Consider the following 18770-nt stretch of genomic DNA (forward strand, 5'->3'; position numbering starts at 1 on the left):
CTGATTATTTGTTCTATAAAAAAAAAGAAAAAGACTCGACTTTTTGGGAAATACGTCCCAGTTTAGCTTAGCATTAAGTCTGGAAACAGCAAACTTGGTTCAGTCAAAAGGTAACAAAATCTATCTTCCAGCAGAAAGCTCACAAATCAAGGTACTATGTTATATCTTTGGACTTTTATAGATCTTATTTTGTTCAGTTTTCTTTAACTTGTACACAAACTCTGTAATTTTTAACCAAACTAAAAATCTGTAATTTATTATTTATACAGTATGAGAGTGATATTTATGTTCTCATTTTAGCAATCAAGCCAACCTTAGCACTGCTATAGACATCATCCCTCATCTGAGTTTTTAAGATCTTTGTCAAACTGAACAATTTTGATATAAAATATAAATAAATTACCTACTACATCAAAGCAATGTGAATTTTGCCTCTTTGATCTTTCCAGTCAAGGCCAGTACGACCCTACTTTTACTATAATTGACATAAAAAATGTAATATAAAACATTAAAATCCACAGGAATACCCAGACAAACAGAAAACATCCATGCTCCACTCTCTCCTTTTTCCTCCACCAGTTACCACCCTAAATAAACATCTCTACCCCACATAAGTAATGACAAAGAGAAGCTAAATTAAATCAAGAGCCTCCTCGATTTGCTCCATATGTTAGTTTAACTCCTAAGCCCTATCAGTGTTCCCATCTTAAGAGGAAAATTCCCGACTAAACTCTGAATCCCCTCTTTGAGAAACCACAGGTTATGCCATCATTCCCCTCATGTACTGTCAGGCTTAGTGAAAGAGCTACTGAAAATTAGCCCACTTTTGTCCCAATAATGCACTGTGAGGCGACTGCCAGCAGCAACTTGGACTTAACATGAAAGTCACTCTCCCTAAATGCTTCTAATCAAATGTCACATCAGCACATATGTTTTGAAGTTATATTCCTTTTAAATGCACTGTATGCAATTAGGTGCTGAAATAAGATCAATTTGTTGTGTGCTATAAGGAAGCTCATGATTTAAGCTAAAAGGGAATTGGATGACGGATTCTTAATTTCGATGTCATGTAGGAAATTAATGGCTGAGTTTAAGGTTGAATGATGGGCTGTTTGGTTATGTTTTGGATGGATTTCTGTAATCTTTCTGTCTAGTTATTTTTTTAGATTTATAAGCCTTTGCCATCAACAATTTAAACTCTGCTTTTGCATCTAATACAGGGAATTCATGGTGTTTGTACCAACTAAGCTAGCTGGCTGCTGCTGTCATATTCAGACATAAGTGTGGTATCAATCCTCTCATCTAACTCACAGTGAGAACTTTTTCTTTAAATCAAACACAGCCATACCTCCCTTCCTCTTGATTCCAGAGTCTGGACATACCAGTCATACAGGCATCACATCTGTCTAAATAACATCTCAACAACTCTCGTGTCTCCACAAAAGTCCCAGCATGATTGCATCTCCATATCGCAGCTGAGTCAATGCCAAGCCTGACATTTAATTTCCAAACGCGGAGTGGCTCTGTGGATAGTTCTCATCTCACATGCGGCGCAGGTCAGACACCTGCTAAGTCGTCTCCTGCCAGCCCAGACGGAGCGGATGTGGGGAGTGACAACTCCAGGAAGAAACGGCAGCAGCAAGAGTCACTTTGGTATATCGGGCCTGAGATGAATTGTGGAAGTTTTACAGGGAGGCACTCTGGCAGTCAGAACCGTGGGTTTCATTTCTTTCCTCAGGCAAGGGTCTATACCCTTGTGTATGCGTGCATGGGTAAAGGAGAAACTCGCACTCAAGTATCATCTAGCGTATCTCACAGGCTCCCAAGGGTAAGTGTTTCTGGCAGCCTTTATTATATTAATGGGAAGTGTTCTGTATAGGATAATATACACATAGTGTGCTGCAATGAAAGATGGCACCCAGCTAGGGATTAGGGATGCTTGAAGAACTGACAGAAAAAGAAAGAAAGCCAGAGAGAGGCAAACACTCCTTCCTTTGTTGCCTCCTCCTCTCTTTCACTCTTTCCTCGAGCAACAAACTGTTGCTGAAGTCGACTTGCGAAGGCAGAAACGGAGCGAGAGTGCTATGTTGAGAAGAGGCTCCGGGGAGCTGATGGGGCACGATAGACACCATGTCCTCCCAAACAGATCGACGCTCCATCCCTGCACCCCACCCCACCCCCACCATCTGCCTCACCACACTCATCTGTTTTCCACTCCGCCTTATCAGTACCAGATGGATCCGACTGTCTTTCCTTGCATCTCGTCTTCGCAACCTTCCCCCCTCCACTCCCAACCACCTTTCTCCTCCCTTTCTCCCCTTGGCTTCGCTCGTTTATGACACCCCACAGATTTTGTCACTCTGTGGTTTCTGGCAAGGAGAAAGAAATACCAAGCCAGAGTCTCCATTTCACCAGGCGAAGAATGGAGCAAAAGCATGAGGAGGAGGTTCTGGGAACACAAACAGGCCTTTCTCTGCCTCCTAGAGCTCCTTTCCCTCTATTTTCCATATCTTGTTTGTTTGCTTGGCTCATATTTTCACTTTTACTGGTTTGTGGCTTTATTGGATTCGTGTTGTAAATATAACGCAACGTGAAAATGTTTGACTCGACTGTACTTTCTTCTATTCTGTTGTGATACTGAAACTGAAGTAAATATGCAGCAAGTTCCTCCTCAGGGTTCTTTTTGAAAGTTTATGTCAATTTATAACAAATGAATGACAAGATAATGCTGCTTCATTCACCAAACTTTAGTGGCAATTTAAAAGTCTTCCAGAATAAAAACAGTGCTAAATGTTGCCGTCTCTGAATTCCTGTTGTACGCATTTGATATGTTTTAACACTGCCAGCATTGATGCGATAAGACTTAAGTTTCAGTGCTCATACAAGAACAATACTTTTGTTCATACCTGAGTTATCCTCTTTACTTGAGGGCATTTTTTAAGGAATAGTTTTTTGCTGGAGTTGCAGACATCACTGGTTGCCTGGCAATCTAACAATTTCAACAATGGCAGACAACTGGAAGAAATAGCCCAGCATATGAATCTGTAAACCTATAAAATATAAAGTAAGTACTTGTATACATACATGGAAACAAAGAAAAGAGAACTAGGCTTTCTGCTTTCTTTACATGATTTTGTTTCCAACATCTATTCTAACTGTCATTATCAATATAAACAACTGCAGCACAGTCATAACTGTACAAAAGATACTAATTTGCTACAAAATTCAACACTAAAGAACTTTTGCTAGACAAGGCACAATCTATACAGTGTGCCAAGAATCAAATCAAATACTGTCACAGTCATAACCCACTTAACAAGCACTTAGAGGATTTCACTGCTAAGCTTTCTCAACACAATGCAGCTTCATCCTCCACTATAATTGCACATGGGTTCAAACTCAAACAAAGACTGTGAATAATGCTGTTGCACAGTTCTCTCTTTCCAACTCTCTCTACCCGCACCCTCCCTTCCACCCTTCTCTCTGCCTGCACTGCTTCTCTTACTCAAACTTTCTGGAACTGCCAAAAGCCCAGAGAGTGACACAAGGCGAGATATTAATAAAAATATGACTGAGTCCAATGGGATATGACAGTAGCGGCGGGGGTTGTTAGAGGGAGGCGTGTGGTTTGAGGGGTTCAGCAGAGGTTTTAAGTCAAACGGCCCCTTTAATGTGGTGTGACTTTGCCCACTTTAGAGGCTGGTGTGAAGTTACAAGATTGGACCCAACTGGGATGGGGCGATGATTGGTCCAACTGCCAGGACAGCCGAGATGAGGGAAGGCACGCTGGTACCAGAATCCACAGCAGTGGTAGCCCCTTTCCTGAAGTTTAAACCCAACCCACACACTGATGGATCACACCCTTCCTCCACTACACTACAGATCAATGGCTCCTAAAGTGGGGTCATGAAAGTGTCTCAGTTCCTGAAGGGGAATGCAAAGCGACCTCCCCTACACAGTTTCAGAGACAGTTTATTTACTGTCATGAAGTAAGATGTGTTTGAGAACAATGACTCATTGCATGTATATAGCCAATTCAACAAGACAGATCAGAACAACATGGAAAAACAAAATCTCAAAAATAATTTTTCATAATATGAATTCAAATATTAGAAGAAAATAAATAACAAATTTGACAGAATAAAGGCAAATTTGTATAAAAATATTAAACATTTTGGGAAACTTTTTAATATTACTACTGTTGGAAAAATAATTTGTATTCTGTGTCATGTAGAAAAGTGTCATAGAAGTATTCTGAAAATGAAACAAAATCCATCCATTTTCTATACACCGCTTAATCCTCATTAGGATCATGGGGGTCTGGAGCCTATACCAGCTGATTTAGGGTGAAGGCAGGGGACACCCTGGTCAGGTAAAATCCCTCAAAATAAACATTAAAATCAACATTAAGCTGTCCTATGTGCTTATCACAGGTGTAAATAGCTAAAGTGTATAGTAAAGTAATGCCTTAGAAGGCCAGTGAGGTTTCAGATTCAGAATCAGAATCAGAATCACTGTATGACTTCTGTTTACTCCACATGGGAACAACACTTGTCAATCGAGGGCATGACTCCTAAGGATTGCATCAGAATACAATATTGCAGCACTGCTGCACATTGCCAAAAATATTTGTGCACAGTTCCCACACTGTACATGCCCAAAGCAACACTGTGACTCTGCCCAAAATCTAAGTAGCTTTTGATTTATTTTCCACCTCATCAGCAAGTCAAAGACATACAGTAAACTAACAAAGCTGCTACAAAGTAAAAATGTGTTAATTATTTCTGAAGAGATCATTGTGTAGTCTCCATTGCTGGTAGATAAAGACGGATGAACCCTCTGTGACATCACCTACAGGTATCTTGAAGAACAATCTCTGAGATCAGTGGGGGATATCCAGCTGTTGCTATCTGAGCAGAGCATGATTCTGCCAAACACATGAGCTAAATCAAAAACACGGGCAAAGGGCATAGCTTTAAGCCTAAATATAATTTAAGCTGGTGGGCTCTACAAAAAAAAAAAAAAATCATGTCTAGCACAGTTGTCATGAACAGTGAAATTAACTATAGAGACAAAAGCTTATCCTACTACATTAAACAGTAAGCTAGAAAAATACTGAGTACGTCCCAACACACAGCTTGTCAAAGTCAGTATGCCAGAAATATCAGGATGTTGTACTACCACTGATAAAGCACATGTAGATGACAGCTTATTTTGTACAACTGACTCTTATAGATATATTAGCAACACAGTTAAAGCTTAAGGCACATTATGATGAAATGGTATGTCCCAATTGTCTGCATGTTACATGCAACAGCACAAACATTGTGAGGACAGCTGCTGTATGTGCTGAAAGTGAAGACAAAAAGTATGTGATTAGGAGGGTGTTTTTTTTTTGTACCAGGCTTTAAATCTATTTACTTTTGCCATAAAGTTTAGCATTTAGCATAAGGATCCATGATGATCAATTGCTTTTGGAATCAGCCTCAAGTGGCTATTCCAGGAACTGCAGCTGTTGGCACTTCCACCTTCCACCTCATTTTTCAACCCAGAAGGTTGCTACTTGGTAGCATCCAGTACAAATACAGATCTTCATAACAAGACATAATCTGCTGTATTCTATTAAGCTTTCAAAGTACCACTCCAAATATCCAGAAACTAATAAAAATCCACTTAAAATATCTCAACTTTTATCCCAACAAGAAAATTACCAATTGTTTTACAAATAACATTTTAACACTTATGTGGTTACTTTACATTTTGTTAAAATTCACAGTTTCTGCTATGTAAAAGCCCTTTACCCAAATGCTCACAAGCAGACAACAAATATAGAAGCCTGACCTCACCAAAACCCCATCTGAAATATGAAGCCTTCTATAAGCCATAGCCTTATACAATAAAGCCCCTGCTGAATCCAACCTCAACCACAAACCCCAACCCTCCAATACCAACCCGCACTGTCATTCTTTTGTATCCTCCACACACATGCCACAGCCTTTACACATGCGTACAACAAACACGTGCAAACACGTGCAAACACACATACGGTACTCAGCCATCTACCTATCCATCCATCAGACGAGAGCGGCTTCTGTGGGAAAGTCTGGGAAAACAAAAATGGCTGAAATGCTTCTAAACACTGCTTGCCAACAGCAGCAGCGTGTGCCAGCCCAGTGTACAGAGTGTTTGTGTGAGTGAATGTACTGCATGTGTAAAGCAAATAGCAAGTGTGTGTGATTACAGATGCAGGGAGAAAGCACGTGGCTGGCCTCTCTGTTACTCTAGCTAAGGTTGGGAGGTGGAAGGTGAAAAGAAAAAGAGAAAGCAGGGAAAGAGAGGGGAAGAGGCACCAAGTCCTGTGGTTTTGGGGGGTTAAACAGCAGAACATGCTCGCACATTAAAAGCCATCTGATCCGTGGCTAACTAAAGAGTTGCTATGCTTTTTGCAAAAGGCACCGAAGAGAACTAGAAAAAAAAAACAGCCTTACTTTTTTCTCTTCTCTCCTTTCCTCTAACCACTCCTGGCTTCCTTTCATCTAAATGCAACTCCAGCAGGAGGAGTAATGGCTGAAGTTAAATTACTTCATTCTTCAATTATTTTATCTCCATTTCATCCTCCACTATTCATCCTTCTCTTTTGCTGCCAGCTCTGTCTTTTATGTTTCTCTGTTATGTTTCTGTCATTCACTTTTCTTTCTCCCTTCATGAAAAGACCATGGCACAGCCCCAGGCCACACTAACCCACTGAATAACAAGGGGTGTGGGGCAATCTGAAGTTTCTGTCCGCTTTTCATTTTTCTTCTCTCCATCAGCATCACTTCATATAATGCACATCTTTCCAGTAAACACTCACTTAAAACAAATGGACAAGTCAACTGTGTTTGTAGAAGTGGTTTGTATGTGTTCGTTACAGATTGAAATTTCCAAATATTTCAGCGAAAGCGAGTGCCAATACGCTCTTGTCATTGTATTTGTACAAATTTGCAGCAGAATGTTCTGCTTTGATATACTGAGCATTTTATATGCCGCTTACACAAACATCCTTGTTCCCAAACGTCTACTACTCACAGTTGACAATTCGCAGATCAGCATGCTCAGAAACCACACTGTTCATAAAGCCTGATGTACTGTACATATTTTGTCAGGGAGCCACATGGAAAATGTACAGAATCCTACAGCTACAAGATGCATAGCAGTAATCTATCCGTACAACCACATGAATTTCAGCAGCAGCATAAATTATGGTGCAGTGAAAGAAGGGAGTGCTTTAAAAATACATTCTGTAGCGCGACATATATGGCAAGCTTCAAACTGAAATATTTGACACGGTGTGCATGTATGCAGGAATATGTGGCTGAGTGTGTATTTTTCACTCGAATGAACTTTGAATGTGAGAGATGATTGCTTATGGAACTAATACTACTACAGGTGTATTTCACATCCTACAATAATGTGTAAGAGTAAGACTTATCAGCTAATATGAAACAACTCTGCTGACATTACACAGATCGTCAGCGTGGGTGGCCTAACACACATGCAGAGCTGGATTAGGAAGTGGTGCGCCACATCATTTTACGACTAAGACGTCTCTATATACCCCTTGCTTGTTTTGTGGGAGTCGAGAAGGTCCTCACACCCAGTCCTTCCATCTCCCCTCTCCTTCCTCCCGTCATTCCCTTAATGTCATTTTCTATTAGCATTACGCCCATCACACCAGTTTCTTTTCCACCCAAACCTCAAGCTTTTCTATTAAAACTGGTCTCCATAGGCAGTGTTCATCTGTAATCCAATCTAAAGGGTCAAATGAATGCACATGGAGCCACATTTCATTTCCTTTTGCTTCACTCCCTAATTTTTTTTTTTACTCTTAAGAATCTTGCTATGGTGAGATGGAAAGAGGAACAAGCTGTAGATTACCGGATGGACCGACAGTAGGGTTGCCAGTTAAAATATGAAAGAGAGAGAAGGTTTTTTGGAGTGTGAAATTCTGAGAGGCAAACAAGAAGATGAGAGGAAAAGGGAGGATGTTTTTTTTTTTTACACCAGCACAGCTCTTTGACTGCTCTTCCTGCTTGCAATTTACCATCCAGAAAGGGAAAAAAAGATATGGCAAAAAACTAATTTCTTCACTACAATGATCCAATATTGTGACTGCCATCCTTTTTTTCCAAGTCTGGAAATAGATATGAGGTTTGACACGCACCTGACAGTGAAAGATGTACTCTGGTGTGGCCTTCTTAAACTTGATGTTCCACACCAGAGCAACACCATCTGGTTCATGGGGAGCATCTTCATTGTTGTTATACGAGGCAACCAGCAACTCAGGATACTGAGAGACAAAAGAAAAGTGGAAGGAAGAGGAGGAGGAGAAACAGAGAGAGAAGGGTGTTAATGGAAAGATGTTAAATCAATAAAAAGAAGTAGATTCCTCTTTCTAAACACAAACACAGGCCAATACTTCTTTGCAAATTAATACAGAGTGGGAAAGTGTTCCAGTCTTGGATTTAAAGTGGGACACACAAACTTTCAGGCCTCACCTGAGGGGACCAGTCAAGACAAGTGATAACACGATGCTTCGACCAGTGTTCGTCATAGAAGAGCCTGCTGAAGGACAGACTGGAGCCGCTACCCAAGTCTCTGGAAGCAGACAGCAGAGATGAAGGTCAAAGATAACTGCTTATCGAATCTGAAGTCAGATGAGTCCTGGTCCAATAGCACAATAGGTATTTACCAATGCAAACGGGTACCTTCCAAGAAAAAAAACAACAAACAGACTTCCGATTGCTGAAGTCATTTGTCATTACTGGCAAGGTACCTTCAGTCTGGGGTTTTGCAAAATGTACAAACCATAGAAAATATGGTGGATGGGGGGGAAAAAAACACTTTCCCTCAATGCACTGCAACTTGGGCCTTTGAAAGCTTGATCAAATCATCTATTGAGCTGCACCACACTATAACGTTTGCTAAAAGTGTAATCGTATATCATGAAATGCTGAATATAAACCTTGCAAAAATACATGACTGAAGTAAGATTAAGTTGAGTAAAAGCACACTTAAAGTTTTAAAAGGGAACAAAGACAGCGAGAAAGCTGTTTGACTGGCTCTGCATCTTAGTGAGTCAGTCATTTCAGCCACCAAAGAGCATGTTCCTAGTGGTCAAACCAGATCCTACAAAGATTGTTGTGTCATTGGCCACTTCAGAAAGCTGTATGACCACAGTTTTGCATTTGTCTGTGCTCTCCTTATCAACTCTGTGAGTGAAAAGCTACCAGTTTTGGTTCAGTCATAAATAGTCTACATACGCACGTAGATATCCACACTGTCTACAATACTATGTGTCACTATATATAATGAAACATAGTAGTGAAATGTAGCTTTCTGTTACACTTTTACATCTTTGAAAAAAAAAACAACTGATGTTAAGCACTTGGCCATGGCCTGTTTTAGACATAATCTCTATTTGACCACAGGCTTCATGCTTCTCTGCGGTTGCAGTGGTCAAAGTTGAAGTGAGTCAGTAAAAGCAGCATTCTTCTATAATAGCAGAGCAGTATACTAAAACAGCTTTGCAATAATGACTCTTACAACTTCAACCAACACTTTGATAACCTCCATTTGGAGGTAACCTTTTAGATGGCAAGACAATGCTCTTTAGGCTGTGATAGTGTTCAGTTCACAGGCATTTTTAACCATCTGAGAGTGTGACATCACTCCAAAGACATGTATTTTGAAGAACAAAGCAGCTCCAGGGTCCCTAGAGTGACACAGTGGGCATGAGTCAGTCTGAGCACATTTCTTGTTTTGAGGCATGAAAGTAAAAGCATGCACATGTGCGCTCACATTTAAACACAGAGTACTTCCTTCCTCTAACCTAATGCCTCCTGCCTACCCACCCCTCTTTGTCCTCAAGGTCTCGGCCGCTGTAGTCAAAGAAGATGTCGCCGTCTTCGGCCAGAGCTCTTTCCATCACCCGGATGCTGCAGTCAAAGAAACTTTGAAACTCAGAGGAGTGTAGGATCTGTTGCCTCTCCTCCTCTGTCAGCTCCCGAAGCACTGGAAATGAGCCTGTTGGAAGAAACATTAATATAAAGACAAAAACAAGAAGAAGACATATATGCATACATGGCTCATTTTATTAGGTCCTAAAGTAAATATTTCTTGTTTTGGATCAACAGCCCAAACCACAAATATGTTGAATGTTGCAACACACAAAACAAAATAAATACCAGCTAAAATTTTGTTGCTTGCTCATTTCAATTCTACTTTTGTTTGTAATGATTAATCTCATCAATTTGTTTCACCTTTTGTTGCCACATTTTAGATTACTGTATTACCACTTTGGCTTCATTATGGAGATTAAAGGGAAACATTTAGAGAGAGAAGAGGATGAAATTTAACAAATGTCTCCAGTAGCTGAATGAGGGACGTTGCAGTCATGTGATGTTCACCTTAATAATAACGCAACAAGGATGCTGCTCATAATACCATTTTCAAATTTCAACTAAGCAAAGGCTCGGACAAACAGGAGTCAAACTGGGGACTCTGTGGCTTAAGGCATTTTAGCCCACGTGGTGTGCACCCAAACCACTCTGTCATTCAGGCGTCCCAGCCATTGCATTTGACATTTACCAGGAGCAGTACATAAACAGTATCTGATTTAACTTAATGGCTTTTTAGAAACAGCTTCCAAAACTATGGTTTCTCTAATTCGCTGTGTAAAAGGCTACAAGCAGGCAATGACTTTTCACTGCGATGCAAGTGACACTGTTACACTGAGCCTTTAACTAACAACAGACAGTACGGATGTCCTACTGAAATTTACCAACCCATACACACTGCATTGACATGTCTGCTACCATAAAAAGCACTCTAAGCTCACCATGTGCTTCTGACGTCAGATTAACATTCTCTTCATCTCTATCAAAACCAGAATCACATTCAGGACATAATAAACTACAAACAGTTCCTAATGCATTTTTTCTAGTAAAATTCTACGGCAAGAACTTCATAAACAAGAGAAAAACAAAGCCCTGTGAGCGACCCGCCTCCCTTTGAACGTAATGGCTGCGCAGCACGGCGTCCGGTTTTTGAAGTCACTGTCCCCAAGCACACATGCGATTTTACACGCACAAGCATGCACAGACACACATATATCGACCTTTACCCTGCCTCTTGACTTTGATCCCCACCATCCCTTTGTATTTCTTACGAGTTGTCAGAAAAGACCCAGTGAATCGAGTGGCAAAGATCAAAGGCCAGACCTTCTAATAGGCCAGGATGGAGAGGAGACGGATGACTGTGTGTTTATGAGCGCGTATGTGCATATATCAGCCTCTGTGTGTGTTTGACTCACACTTGCTACAGTCATGGATATTCAATTTTTGTGGCTGAATATAAATATGCCTATCCATCTGGGTGTCCTTCATGTCTTTTGTTTTAATCTACCCAGGAGCCCTTTGTCTATTCTTTTCTTTTTTTTTTTTTTTTTTTTTTTTTACTATTTACAACAGGAGTCTTCCACATGCACATACACACACTTCTCCATTCGTCTTCACTTTGAAATACAGCCAAAGGGTCAAGTGACAGGTTTTTAATCAGTGTTGACCCCCACATGCCATGGAGCTGATATGCCGGACCCGCTTTAACCCCCACTGTAACCTACCCCTACCCCCGCCCTCACATCTGATACACCCACTGACTGGCAGAGGGTGTCACACACGAGTGACTGCTTCGTGACAGTTTAAAAAGCAACATGTGAGAAGTCAAAGGATGAAGGAGCCTGGAGCAGAAAGAATGGGAAGTTTTGTGTTTGTAGCGATTGGGGAGTAACTACTACATACATTAAGGTAATAAAAGCAGGGGAAAAAAAATCAATTTCACTTAAATTATCAAGGTGGTGAAGGGTAACTACAATCATGAAAGATAATCATTTTTACTCTTCCATCATCCACGTATTCTTCTTACCATCTTTGGTTTCCCGGTTATCGTCTTCATCCTGCTGCTCTGACTCTGGGCCTGGCTTCGCTTCCATCATCTCTTCATCTTCCTCTTCTTCCTCTACTGTGAGAGTTAAAAAAAAAAAAAACAAGACAGAGAGCACTCATGTTAATCAACAGCTGTTCCAATTTTCCTCGACCTCCCGCTGTGTACTGCCTCCCCCTCCTTCTTACCAAAATAATCATTCCCAGACATGCACTGGTACACCTGACTAACTGACATTCAGTCCAAATGGGTTTCATTTACAAACACACGCACTCGTATCCGTGTGTTTTTTATAAAACATGAAAATTCGAAGCCTAAATGCTGCAGAATTTCCATTACAGTTCCATTTGTGCGTCATGCACATACTGTTTCAGGAAGAGATAGAACAGGAAACATGATAATGCCAATTCCTACATTATCCATATGCATGGACATACTGGTGACTGTGCACCCAAATCACAAACACACACACAGTCAGCAGGAAATGAAAGAGTTGTGTGTGCTCGTCTCTCTTTCTCTCACCTTTGACCCTCAGCAAAGAGATCCTGTGGTGTGTGTGTGTGTGTGTGTGTGTGTGTGTGTGAGTGTGTGAGTGTGTGTGTGTGTGTGTGTGTGTACAAGGGGATTCCCTCTCCAATCAGGCTTTGCAATTATGCTTGACTCTCCAGGATTTATTGTAAGCGTGTGCGGTGTGTGTGTTTGGGGTTCAAGTCTGAAGGGTTACTGTCAACATAGGCACCTGCTTGTCAGCTACTGCCCCCACCACCCCTCAGGGTATGTGTTGGTAACCCTCGCCAACCTCCCCTCCTCTTTTCTGTTGCTCCCTCCCTCTGAAACAGATGCTGAGAGTCGGGGGGCCTCTCTGAAGACCTCTTAACACCCTGACACTGCGACCAGACACCTGTGGTCTGCTAACACACACGCTACGCACACATACAATCTGTCTTTCTATCCCTTTCCAACACACACACCCGGGGCCTTCGCCTGCAGTGCCAGGGGTGGCGAGGGGTTAACTGGCAGGGTCAAGCTGACAACAGTTGCTCAGTCCAGTGGGAGGAAGTGACTACATCACACCCTCAGACATGTCATGTGTCTCTCTCACACACAGAAACACACACGTCAGGGTGTGTTTAACTCAGCTGGAGTATGGCCTGGGGCACCGTTAAAACCACTCGCTCAAGGGCTGCTCTTGCACCGGATGAACTGTCCAATTTATCACTTGGTCTCGTCTAAGCTTCTGATGAACTCACCGCTGCTCTTTTAAAGCTACAAATGCAATTCCAATTAGTGAAACACTCCAATCATTTTATTATTATTTTTACGAAAACAGTGTGTGGCCTTATTTTATTCGTTATATAAATCTTCTCAGTACAACCTTCCCTATCCGTCTTTGTGTTTTCTTTTCTGCTTCACTTCCAAGTAAACGTTTTTGATATATGACTTTAATTTTCATACTGTGTGTATATAATAAATGACTAAGCTAAATCAAATACATGGTGGTGAAGCTCCATCCAAGTCGGCGGTTAACAGCCAGTTGTAGTGATCCAAACACCAGTGACCCACCAGTATGGAGGAGAGACCAGAGAGGACCAGACAGGCAGACTGCCAGACTAGCTCCATGTCTGAGCTGCCAAAACAGACACGCTGCAAACAGAAACGCACAGGGATACCCTATTTTCAGTTCCTTTTGTCTTTCCCTCTATGCCTCAGCTTGTGAAGGCTTATTTCTCTTGAATGTTTTTTTTGGGCCATTCATCAGTCATTTTTCTCTTCCACAAGCTGTGCTCATTAATCAGAAAAGCATCACAATGTAAATAAAAGAAAAACAGGAACACACATTACATACATCTTATATTCTACTCTATTTTCTTGACCTTACGCGACCGGTCCGGTGGTTGGAATGTGTGGTGATGGGGATGGGAGGAGCGTGAGGAGAGAAGACAGACCACATTGAGGAGCGGTCAAACTGTCAACCCCGGGGACCACAGGACTCTGGAGCAAGGCAGCGTGATTCATGGCCTATGGGTTACCTCACTGAGGAGAGACGGTCCAATTCCCGTATGAAGATACTGCTGATGTCTTTGCCAGTGGCCATGCATCAAGTTGTTCTGTCACGATCCTGCACCAAAAATATCCACACTATTTGCTTTGAAAGGGAATTTTCGGAGATATGTTTCTGTGTGTGCTCAAAGTAAAGCAAAAAAAACTATACTGTGGAAAATGATACTGGAAAGTAGCGACGATAATATAAATCTTTATGTAAAATGATCATTCAAACACACAGAGAGGCACTACATGGTTTCCTGTTGCGTTGCAAAAGAAGCAGGAAAGGGAAATCGAAAGAGACAATCTTTCACTGTGTGAGCATGTCTGTCTGCAAACCCTGTAAGTATCTGCACACTTTCTTGCTTCCACTTCATTCCAGTCACGGGATGCTTTCTCTTTCCACCTGCCGCTTAATACCTCTCCTCACTGCAGGACGACCGGTTAACTGGTATCCTCCCCCTCGCCGCAGACGGGGGTCCACCTTGATGAAACTCCACTTGGGGGCTCCCGTTTTGGCCGGCTACACACCCGGGGTAATGATATCCTCGGTAGCCCGGGGCCGCTGCATCTGGCTGCCTCAATCTTCCCCTGGCTGCTTACTCATGCTGACCGGCCACAGTCAATTCAGAACAGCCCAGCAGGTATGTAGCCACTCAGATTCATAGTGTGGAGATACAAAGCACACACTCACAAAAACGTGTAAAAGTGTTTGTAAATGCAGATACACACACCCACAAACGGAGGTATGCATTGTGCGTACATCTACAAATTGTGTGGAACTGCCATTGCAGGAAAACACAAAAATGTCGTAAAACTTTATGTGCGTTACCGAGCAGACTGGGTGTCGGCAATAACATTTATTTGCAAATATAATTTTAAAATCCATCATCACATTCAGTAAGTGTGAACATCCAACAGTTTTGAGTGTCACAGTTACTAAATATAAAAAACATTTTATCAATATGTCTGAAACAATATTCGACAGATTTTCAATACGGGAAAAATGAGTACGTCTGTCACACTAGTATTGACAGACCGCCTGAGTTGGCTCATCAGAAGCAGTATCTGGAGAGAAAATGCTGATGTCTTATTAATCTATAACATAATGGAAGTGATGATCCGATTAAATCATGTTTTTGTAAAAGTAAAATATTTTGCAGTAAGGTTTTAGCGTTACATTTGTAAACATTTTGTGGTAAAATGGAATCTATAAAATGAATTTTATCTGAATTTAACTGATATTGATTTTCTCCTGTATGAATATCAGAAAAAGCTACTTAATATTTATTACAATAAATACAACTATATAGTTTGACGTTTTTCTAATCTCGTGGAATTTATGCATAACATAGAAAATATCATATAGAGTAATATACTGCTCCTTTTGCTTATTGACATGTTGTAGCCTTTTCTTTTTCTATACAAAGTTCCCTTTAAAGATACAAACAGGAACGAGTTAGGTAGTAAATACAGCACAACGAGCTATGGTCATAAAGTCTTTATTACCATGTTTTCAGTGTTTAAGGCTCTTGTTATTCTGTATAAGCATCACTGTTGCTTTTATGGACTAACAGAAGAGTGAAATAGTTCAGGTGAGAGCAATGTGCTGATCTGTTTGTGGAATAAAGAATGAAGGCTGATCCACCGCTGAGAGTTTCATTAGCTTAAACAACTTGTATTATTTCACAGTAGGCAGCTACTATTGAGCATGTGGAGAGAAAGATACTGACAGCATATAAAAGATGTAAACTGTCTTCTGCTCCCCTTCAGCGAGTACATAAAGCACAATGGCATGGTGTGTCACAGCAGTAATGTGTTAGCATGTGTTCTGTTTGGCAAGGATCAAAGCGTTCGCTAACCTTTTATTCTGAATCCAATCCACAGTAAGCGCTAGTGTGTTGAAATGTGTTACTGCACGCTTGGAGCCATTGGCATGGTTATCAAAGAGCTGTGGGTGTTTGTGTAGAGGGGAGGATGAGACTAGGCCCCAAGTTTGTCATCAACTACATTATAGGAACGGAGCTGCAGACTTCTTCTTCAGACACCACGGCAGTATGGAGGTGACTACTTCACTGAGTCACACACAATCAAAGTTGACAGTGCTCATAATTTTTACAGATCTCCATTGTGCCAATCACAAAGAAAGAGAGATATTGATATGAGAGAGAAGAGGAGGCGGAAATAGGGAGAGGGACACAAAAGAGAAATCCGGCAGGATCTCGGGGGATCCCACGCATTGGGAATAACCCTACAACATCATATACACAATCATATGCACACACACACAGTTCGCAGGGGTTCTGGGGGCTGGCTGTTAAACAGACCACAACACAAGCACTATGTAGAGGAGTAGGAGGAGGTCAACGAGACTTGAAAAGCTCCTCTAATGTGGCCCTGGCACGACACAAACACACAACACACACTCATATGCACTAACTTCACCGAGAACAACCCCAACCCTCGTACTGTCAGAGAAAGACACACAGCCACCCTACAACCACATCACCTCTGCATATATTACGACTGACCTGAGGCATCAGGGGAATTCTCTCACTTTTATGCGTTCCACCTCCAGTAATGCGATCCTGTTATTCAACCCTTTCCCCTCTACCACCCCAACCAAATTACAATGATACAGGTTTCAAATAAAATAATGCAATTCTAAAATAAATCAGCTGCGACAGACCTACATCAAATTTGTTTTGGCACATTGTATATTAATTTTGGCCCCAATAACAAGCATTAAAAAAAGATTTCTATTTGTACGATAATTCTGGAAACCTCCAGAAAGCACTATATTGTCAAAAGTTAATTTTTGTAGTGTTCAGTGCCAGAAATTAAAATAAGCACCATTCTACACTACTCGGTGAAATTTTGGCAGTTGCACCAGCCATCCTCTTTTACTGAACGCAGAGAAACACTGCTAACATTTTAGAGATCTCTGTTAGTCAGGCTGGACAGAAAATTGAAGGTTCGGAGCAACCCAAGCAGTAAAGTCGAACAGATCTTTTCTGCTGAGAGGTCAGGGTGCAGTCCAACCTGCTCAAGAATCTCACTTATCTGTAGACAGTCAATATAGATCTGGCAGACTGTAAAGAAAACTACAACAATACCGGCATTAACACAACCTTCACAGTTGCAACTTCTTGCATACAAATCATATTCTAGGGAAACAGCATCACTTGAGCCTCCTACAGAGTCAGGCAAATGTTGAGTAATTGCTTGTAAAAGACTTTTTCCCTATAAAGTAGCTCAGGATTATATTTAGGCGGAGGACAAAGTAAAAATGCATAAAAGTTGGTTATCTTCTAAACCTAGTTTGTTAATTTTCCTCTGTTTTTTTTCCTTTCCATTTATTTTAATAGAAAATAATGTTTAAAATTCATCATGGTTCATCAAGTCATGATTGCCACAGTAGGGGTAAAAGTATTCCCCACATACCCACACATTAGCAGCAGGGCCTGATGTAAAACTAAAACTAAAATCCACAGCATGATTTAGATTAATTCATCTCTTCAAGACACTTCTCCACACTGATCAAACACTCTGTGTGTGTGTGTGTGTGTGTGTGTGTGTGTGTGTGTGTGTGTGTGTGTGTGTGTGTGTGTGTGTGTGTGTGTGTGTGTACACCCAAGTCTACGGCGTATGCAGACATGCATGCCCACACATAATCCGCTTTCATTAATGCAGCCCATACAGGCCTTTAGGGGTCTGTGGCCAACTTTGCTGTGTGCTGTGGGCTGGTAGATTCTCTCTCCATCCCTTTCTCCCTTTCAGTCTCTCTCTCTCTTGCTCTCTGTCCTACCCACCCCCCTTCTTCCTAGCAATGCCACCCAGGCTTGGCCCTGACCCAGACCCACATCTTTAAAATGAGCCATCATGCCACGCCATGCCATGCTCTGAGCCCCACCGCAAGGCCCTGATTAAAACCCATGACTTCAAACTTTCCAAACTGTCAAAAACCCAGTCAGTGAGAGAGGGAGAGAGAGAGAGAAAGAGACAGAGTAAGAGAAAGAAAACGTCTCACATAAAATCACCGCGATGGCATCGACTCACTTTTCAACACGTCATCTGTGCTGGTATTTGTGTCACTCAGAAAATGGGCCGTCTGCGTCTGTGTGTTTATGTATGTGTGTGGCTCAGATGGCGATTGGTGGTCTGTGTTTGCCCCTCTGATGACAACGCTGTTTCATTTAGTTTTTAATGAGAGACGGATGGACAGATGGGACAACCACTTTCTATAGCCCTGCCGAAGGCTGAATCCCTGTGGGTTGTACAAAATAGTCAAAAGTATTCACAGCAGCTCAGCAACACTGTCAAATAAACAAACAAATGCGTGAGCTTAACACCTCTGAAGCAAAGTGTGACTGTCATCCAATTTGTTAGGGTAAATAGGACTTTGAAAGGCAACACATGCTTGTGATTAATTGTTAAACTGTTAGAGTTTATAATGGCATAATTCAATTTCATTTGATGCTCATTTCTAATAAAAACCTCTGTCACTTTTGGTTTACGAGACTTTGAGGGAGCAGCCGTATATGTGCGAAGAGTGCTCCCTGCTGGACATCCACAAAACTGCACAACACACTCACAAAACCAGCAGGGTTATCAAATTTCACTTCAATCAACTGACAAGCTATAAACTGTGACAATGATGTGGAAATGTAAGGTCTGCATCGGTTGTAATTCAAACAGAATGAGATGATTTTAAAGCTTGTTGAATTTCAGTCACAGTTGAATGA

General features: G+C 41.4%; 1 protein-coding gene across 1 annotated transcript in view; it reads right to left on the reverse strand.

The window, feature by feature from the left end:
* LOC110964784 (cytoplasmic dynein 1 intermediate chain 1) overlaps positions 1-18770 on the reverse strand; it is a 63271-nt gene that overhangs the window by 30194 nt on the left and 14307 nt on the right. The window contains 4 exon segments of the mRNA XM_051955073.1: positions 8204-8329; positions 8538-8637; positions 9894-10065; positions 11965-12060. Of these exon segments, the coding sequence (XP_051811033.1) occupies positions 8204-8329; positions 8538-8637; positions 9894-10065; positions 11965-12060 (494 nt within the window).

This window comes from Acanthochromis polyacanthus, chromosome 11 (genome assembly GCF_021347895.1).
Source record: "Acanthochromis polyacanthus isolate Apoly-LR-REF ecotype Palm Island chromosome 11, KAUST_Apoly_ChrSc, whole genome shotgun sequence".
Lineage (NCBI taxonomy): Eukaryota > Metazoa > Chordata > Actinopteri > Pomacentridae > Acanthochromis > Acanthochromis polyacanthus.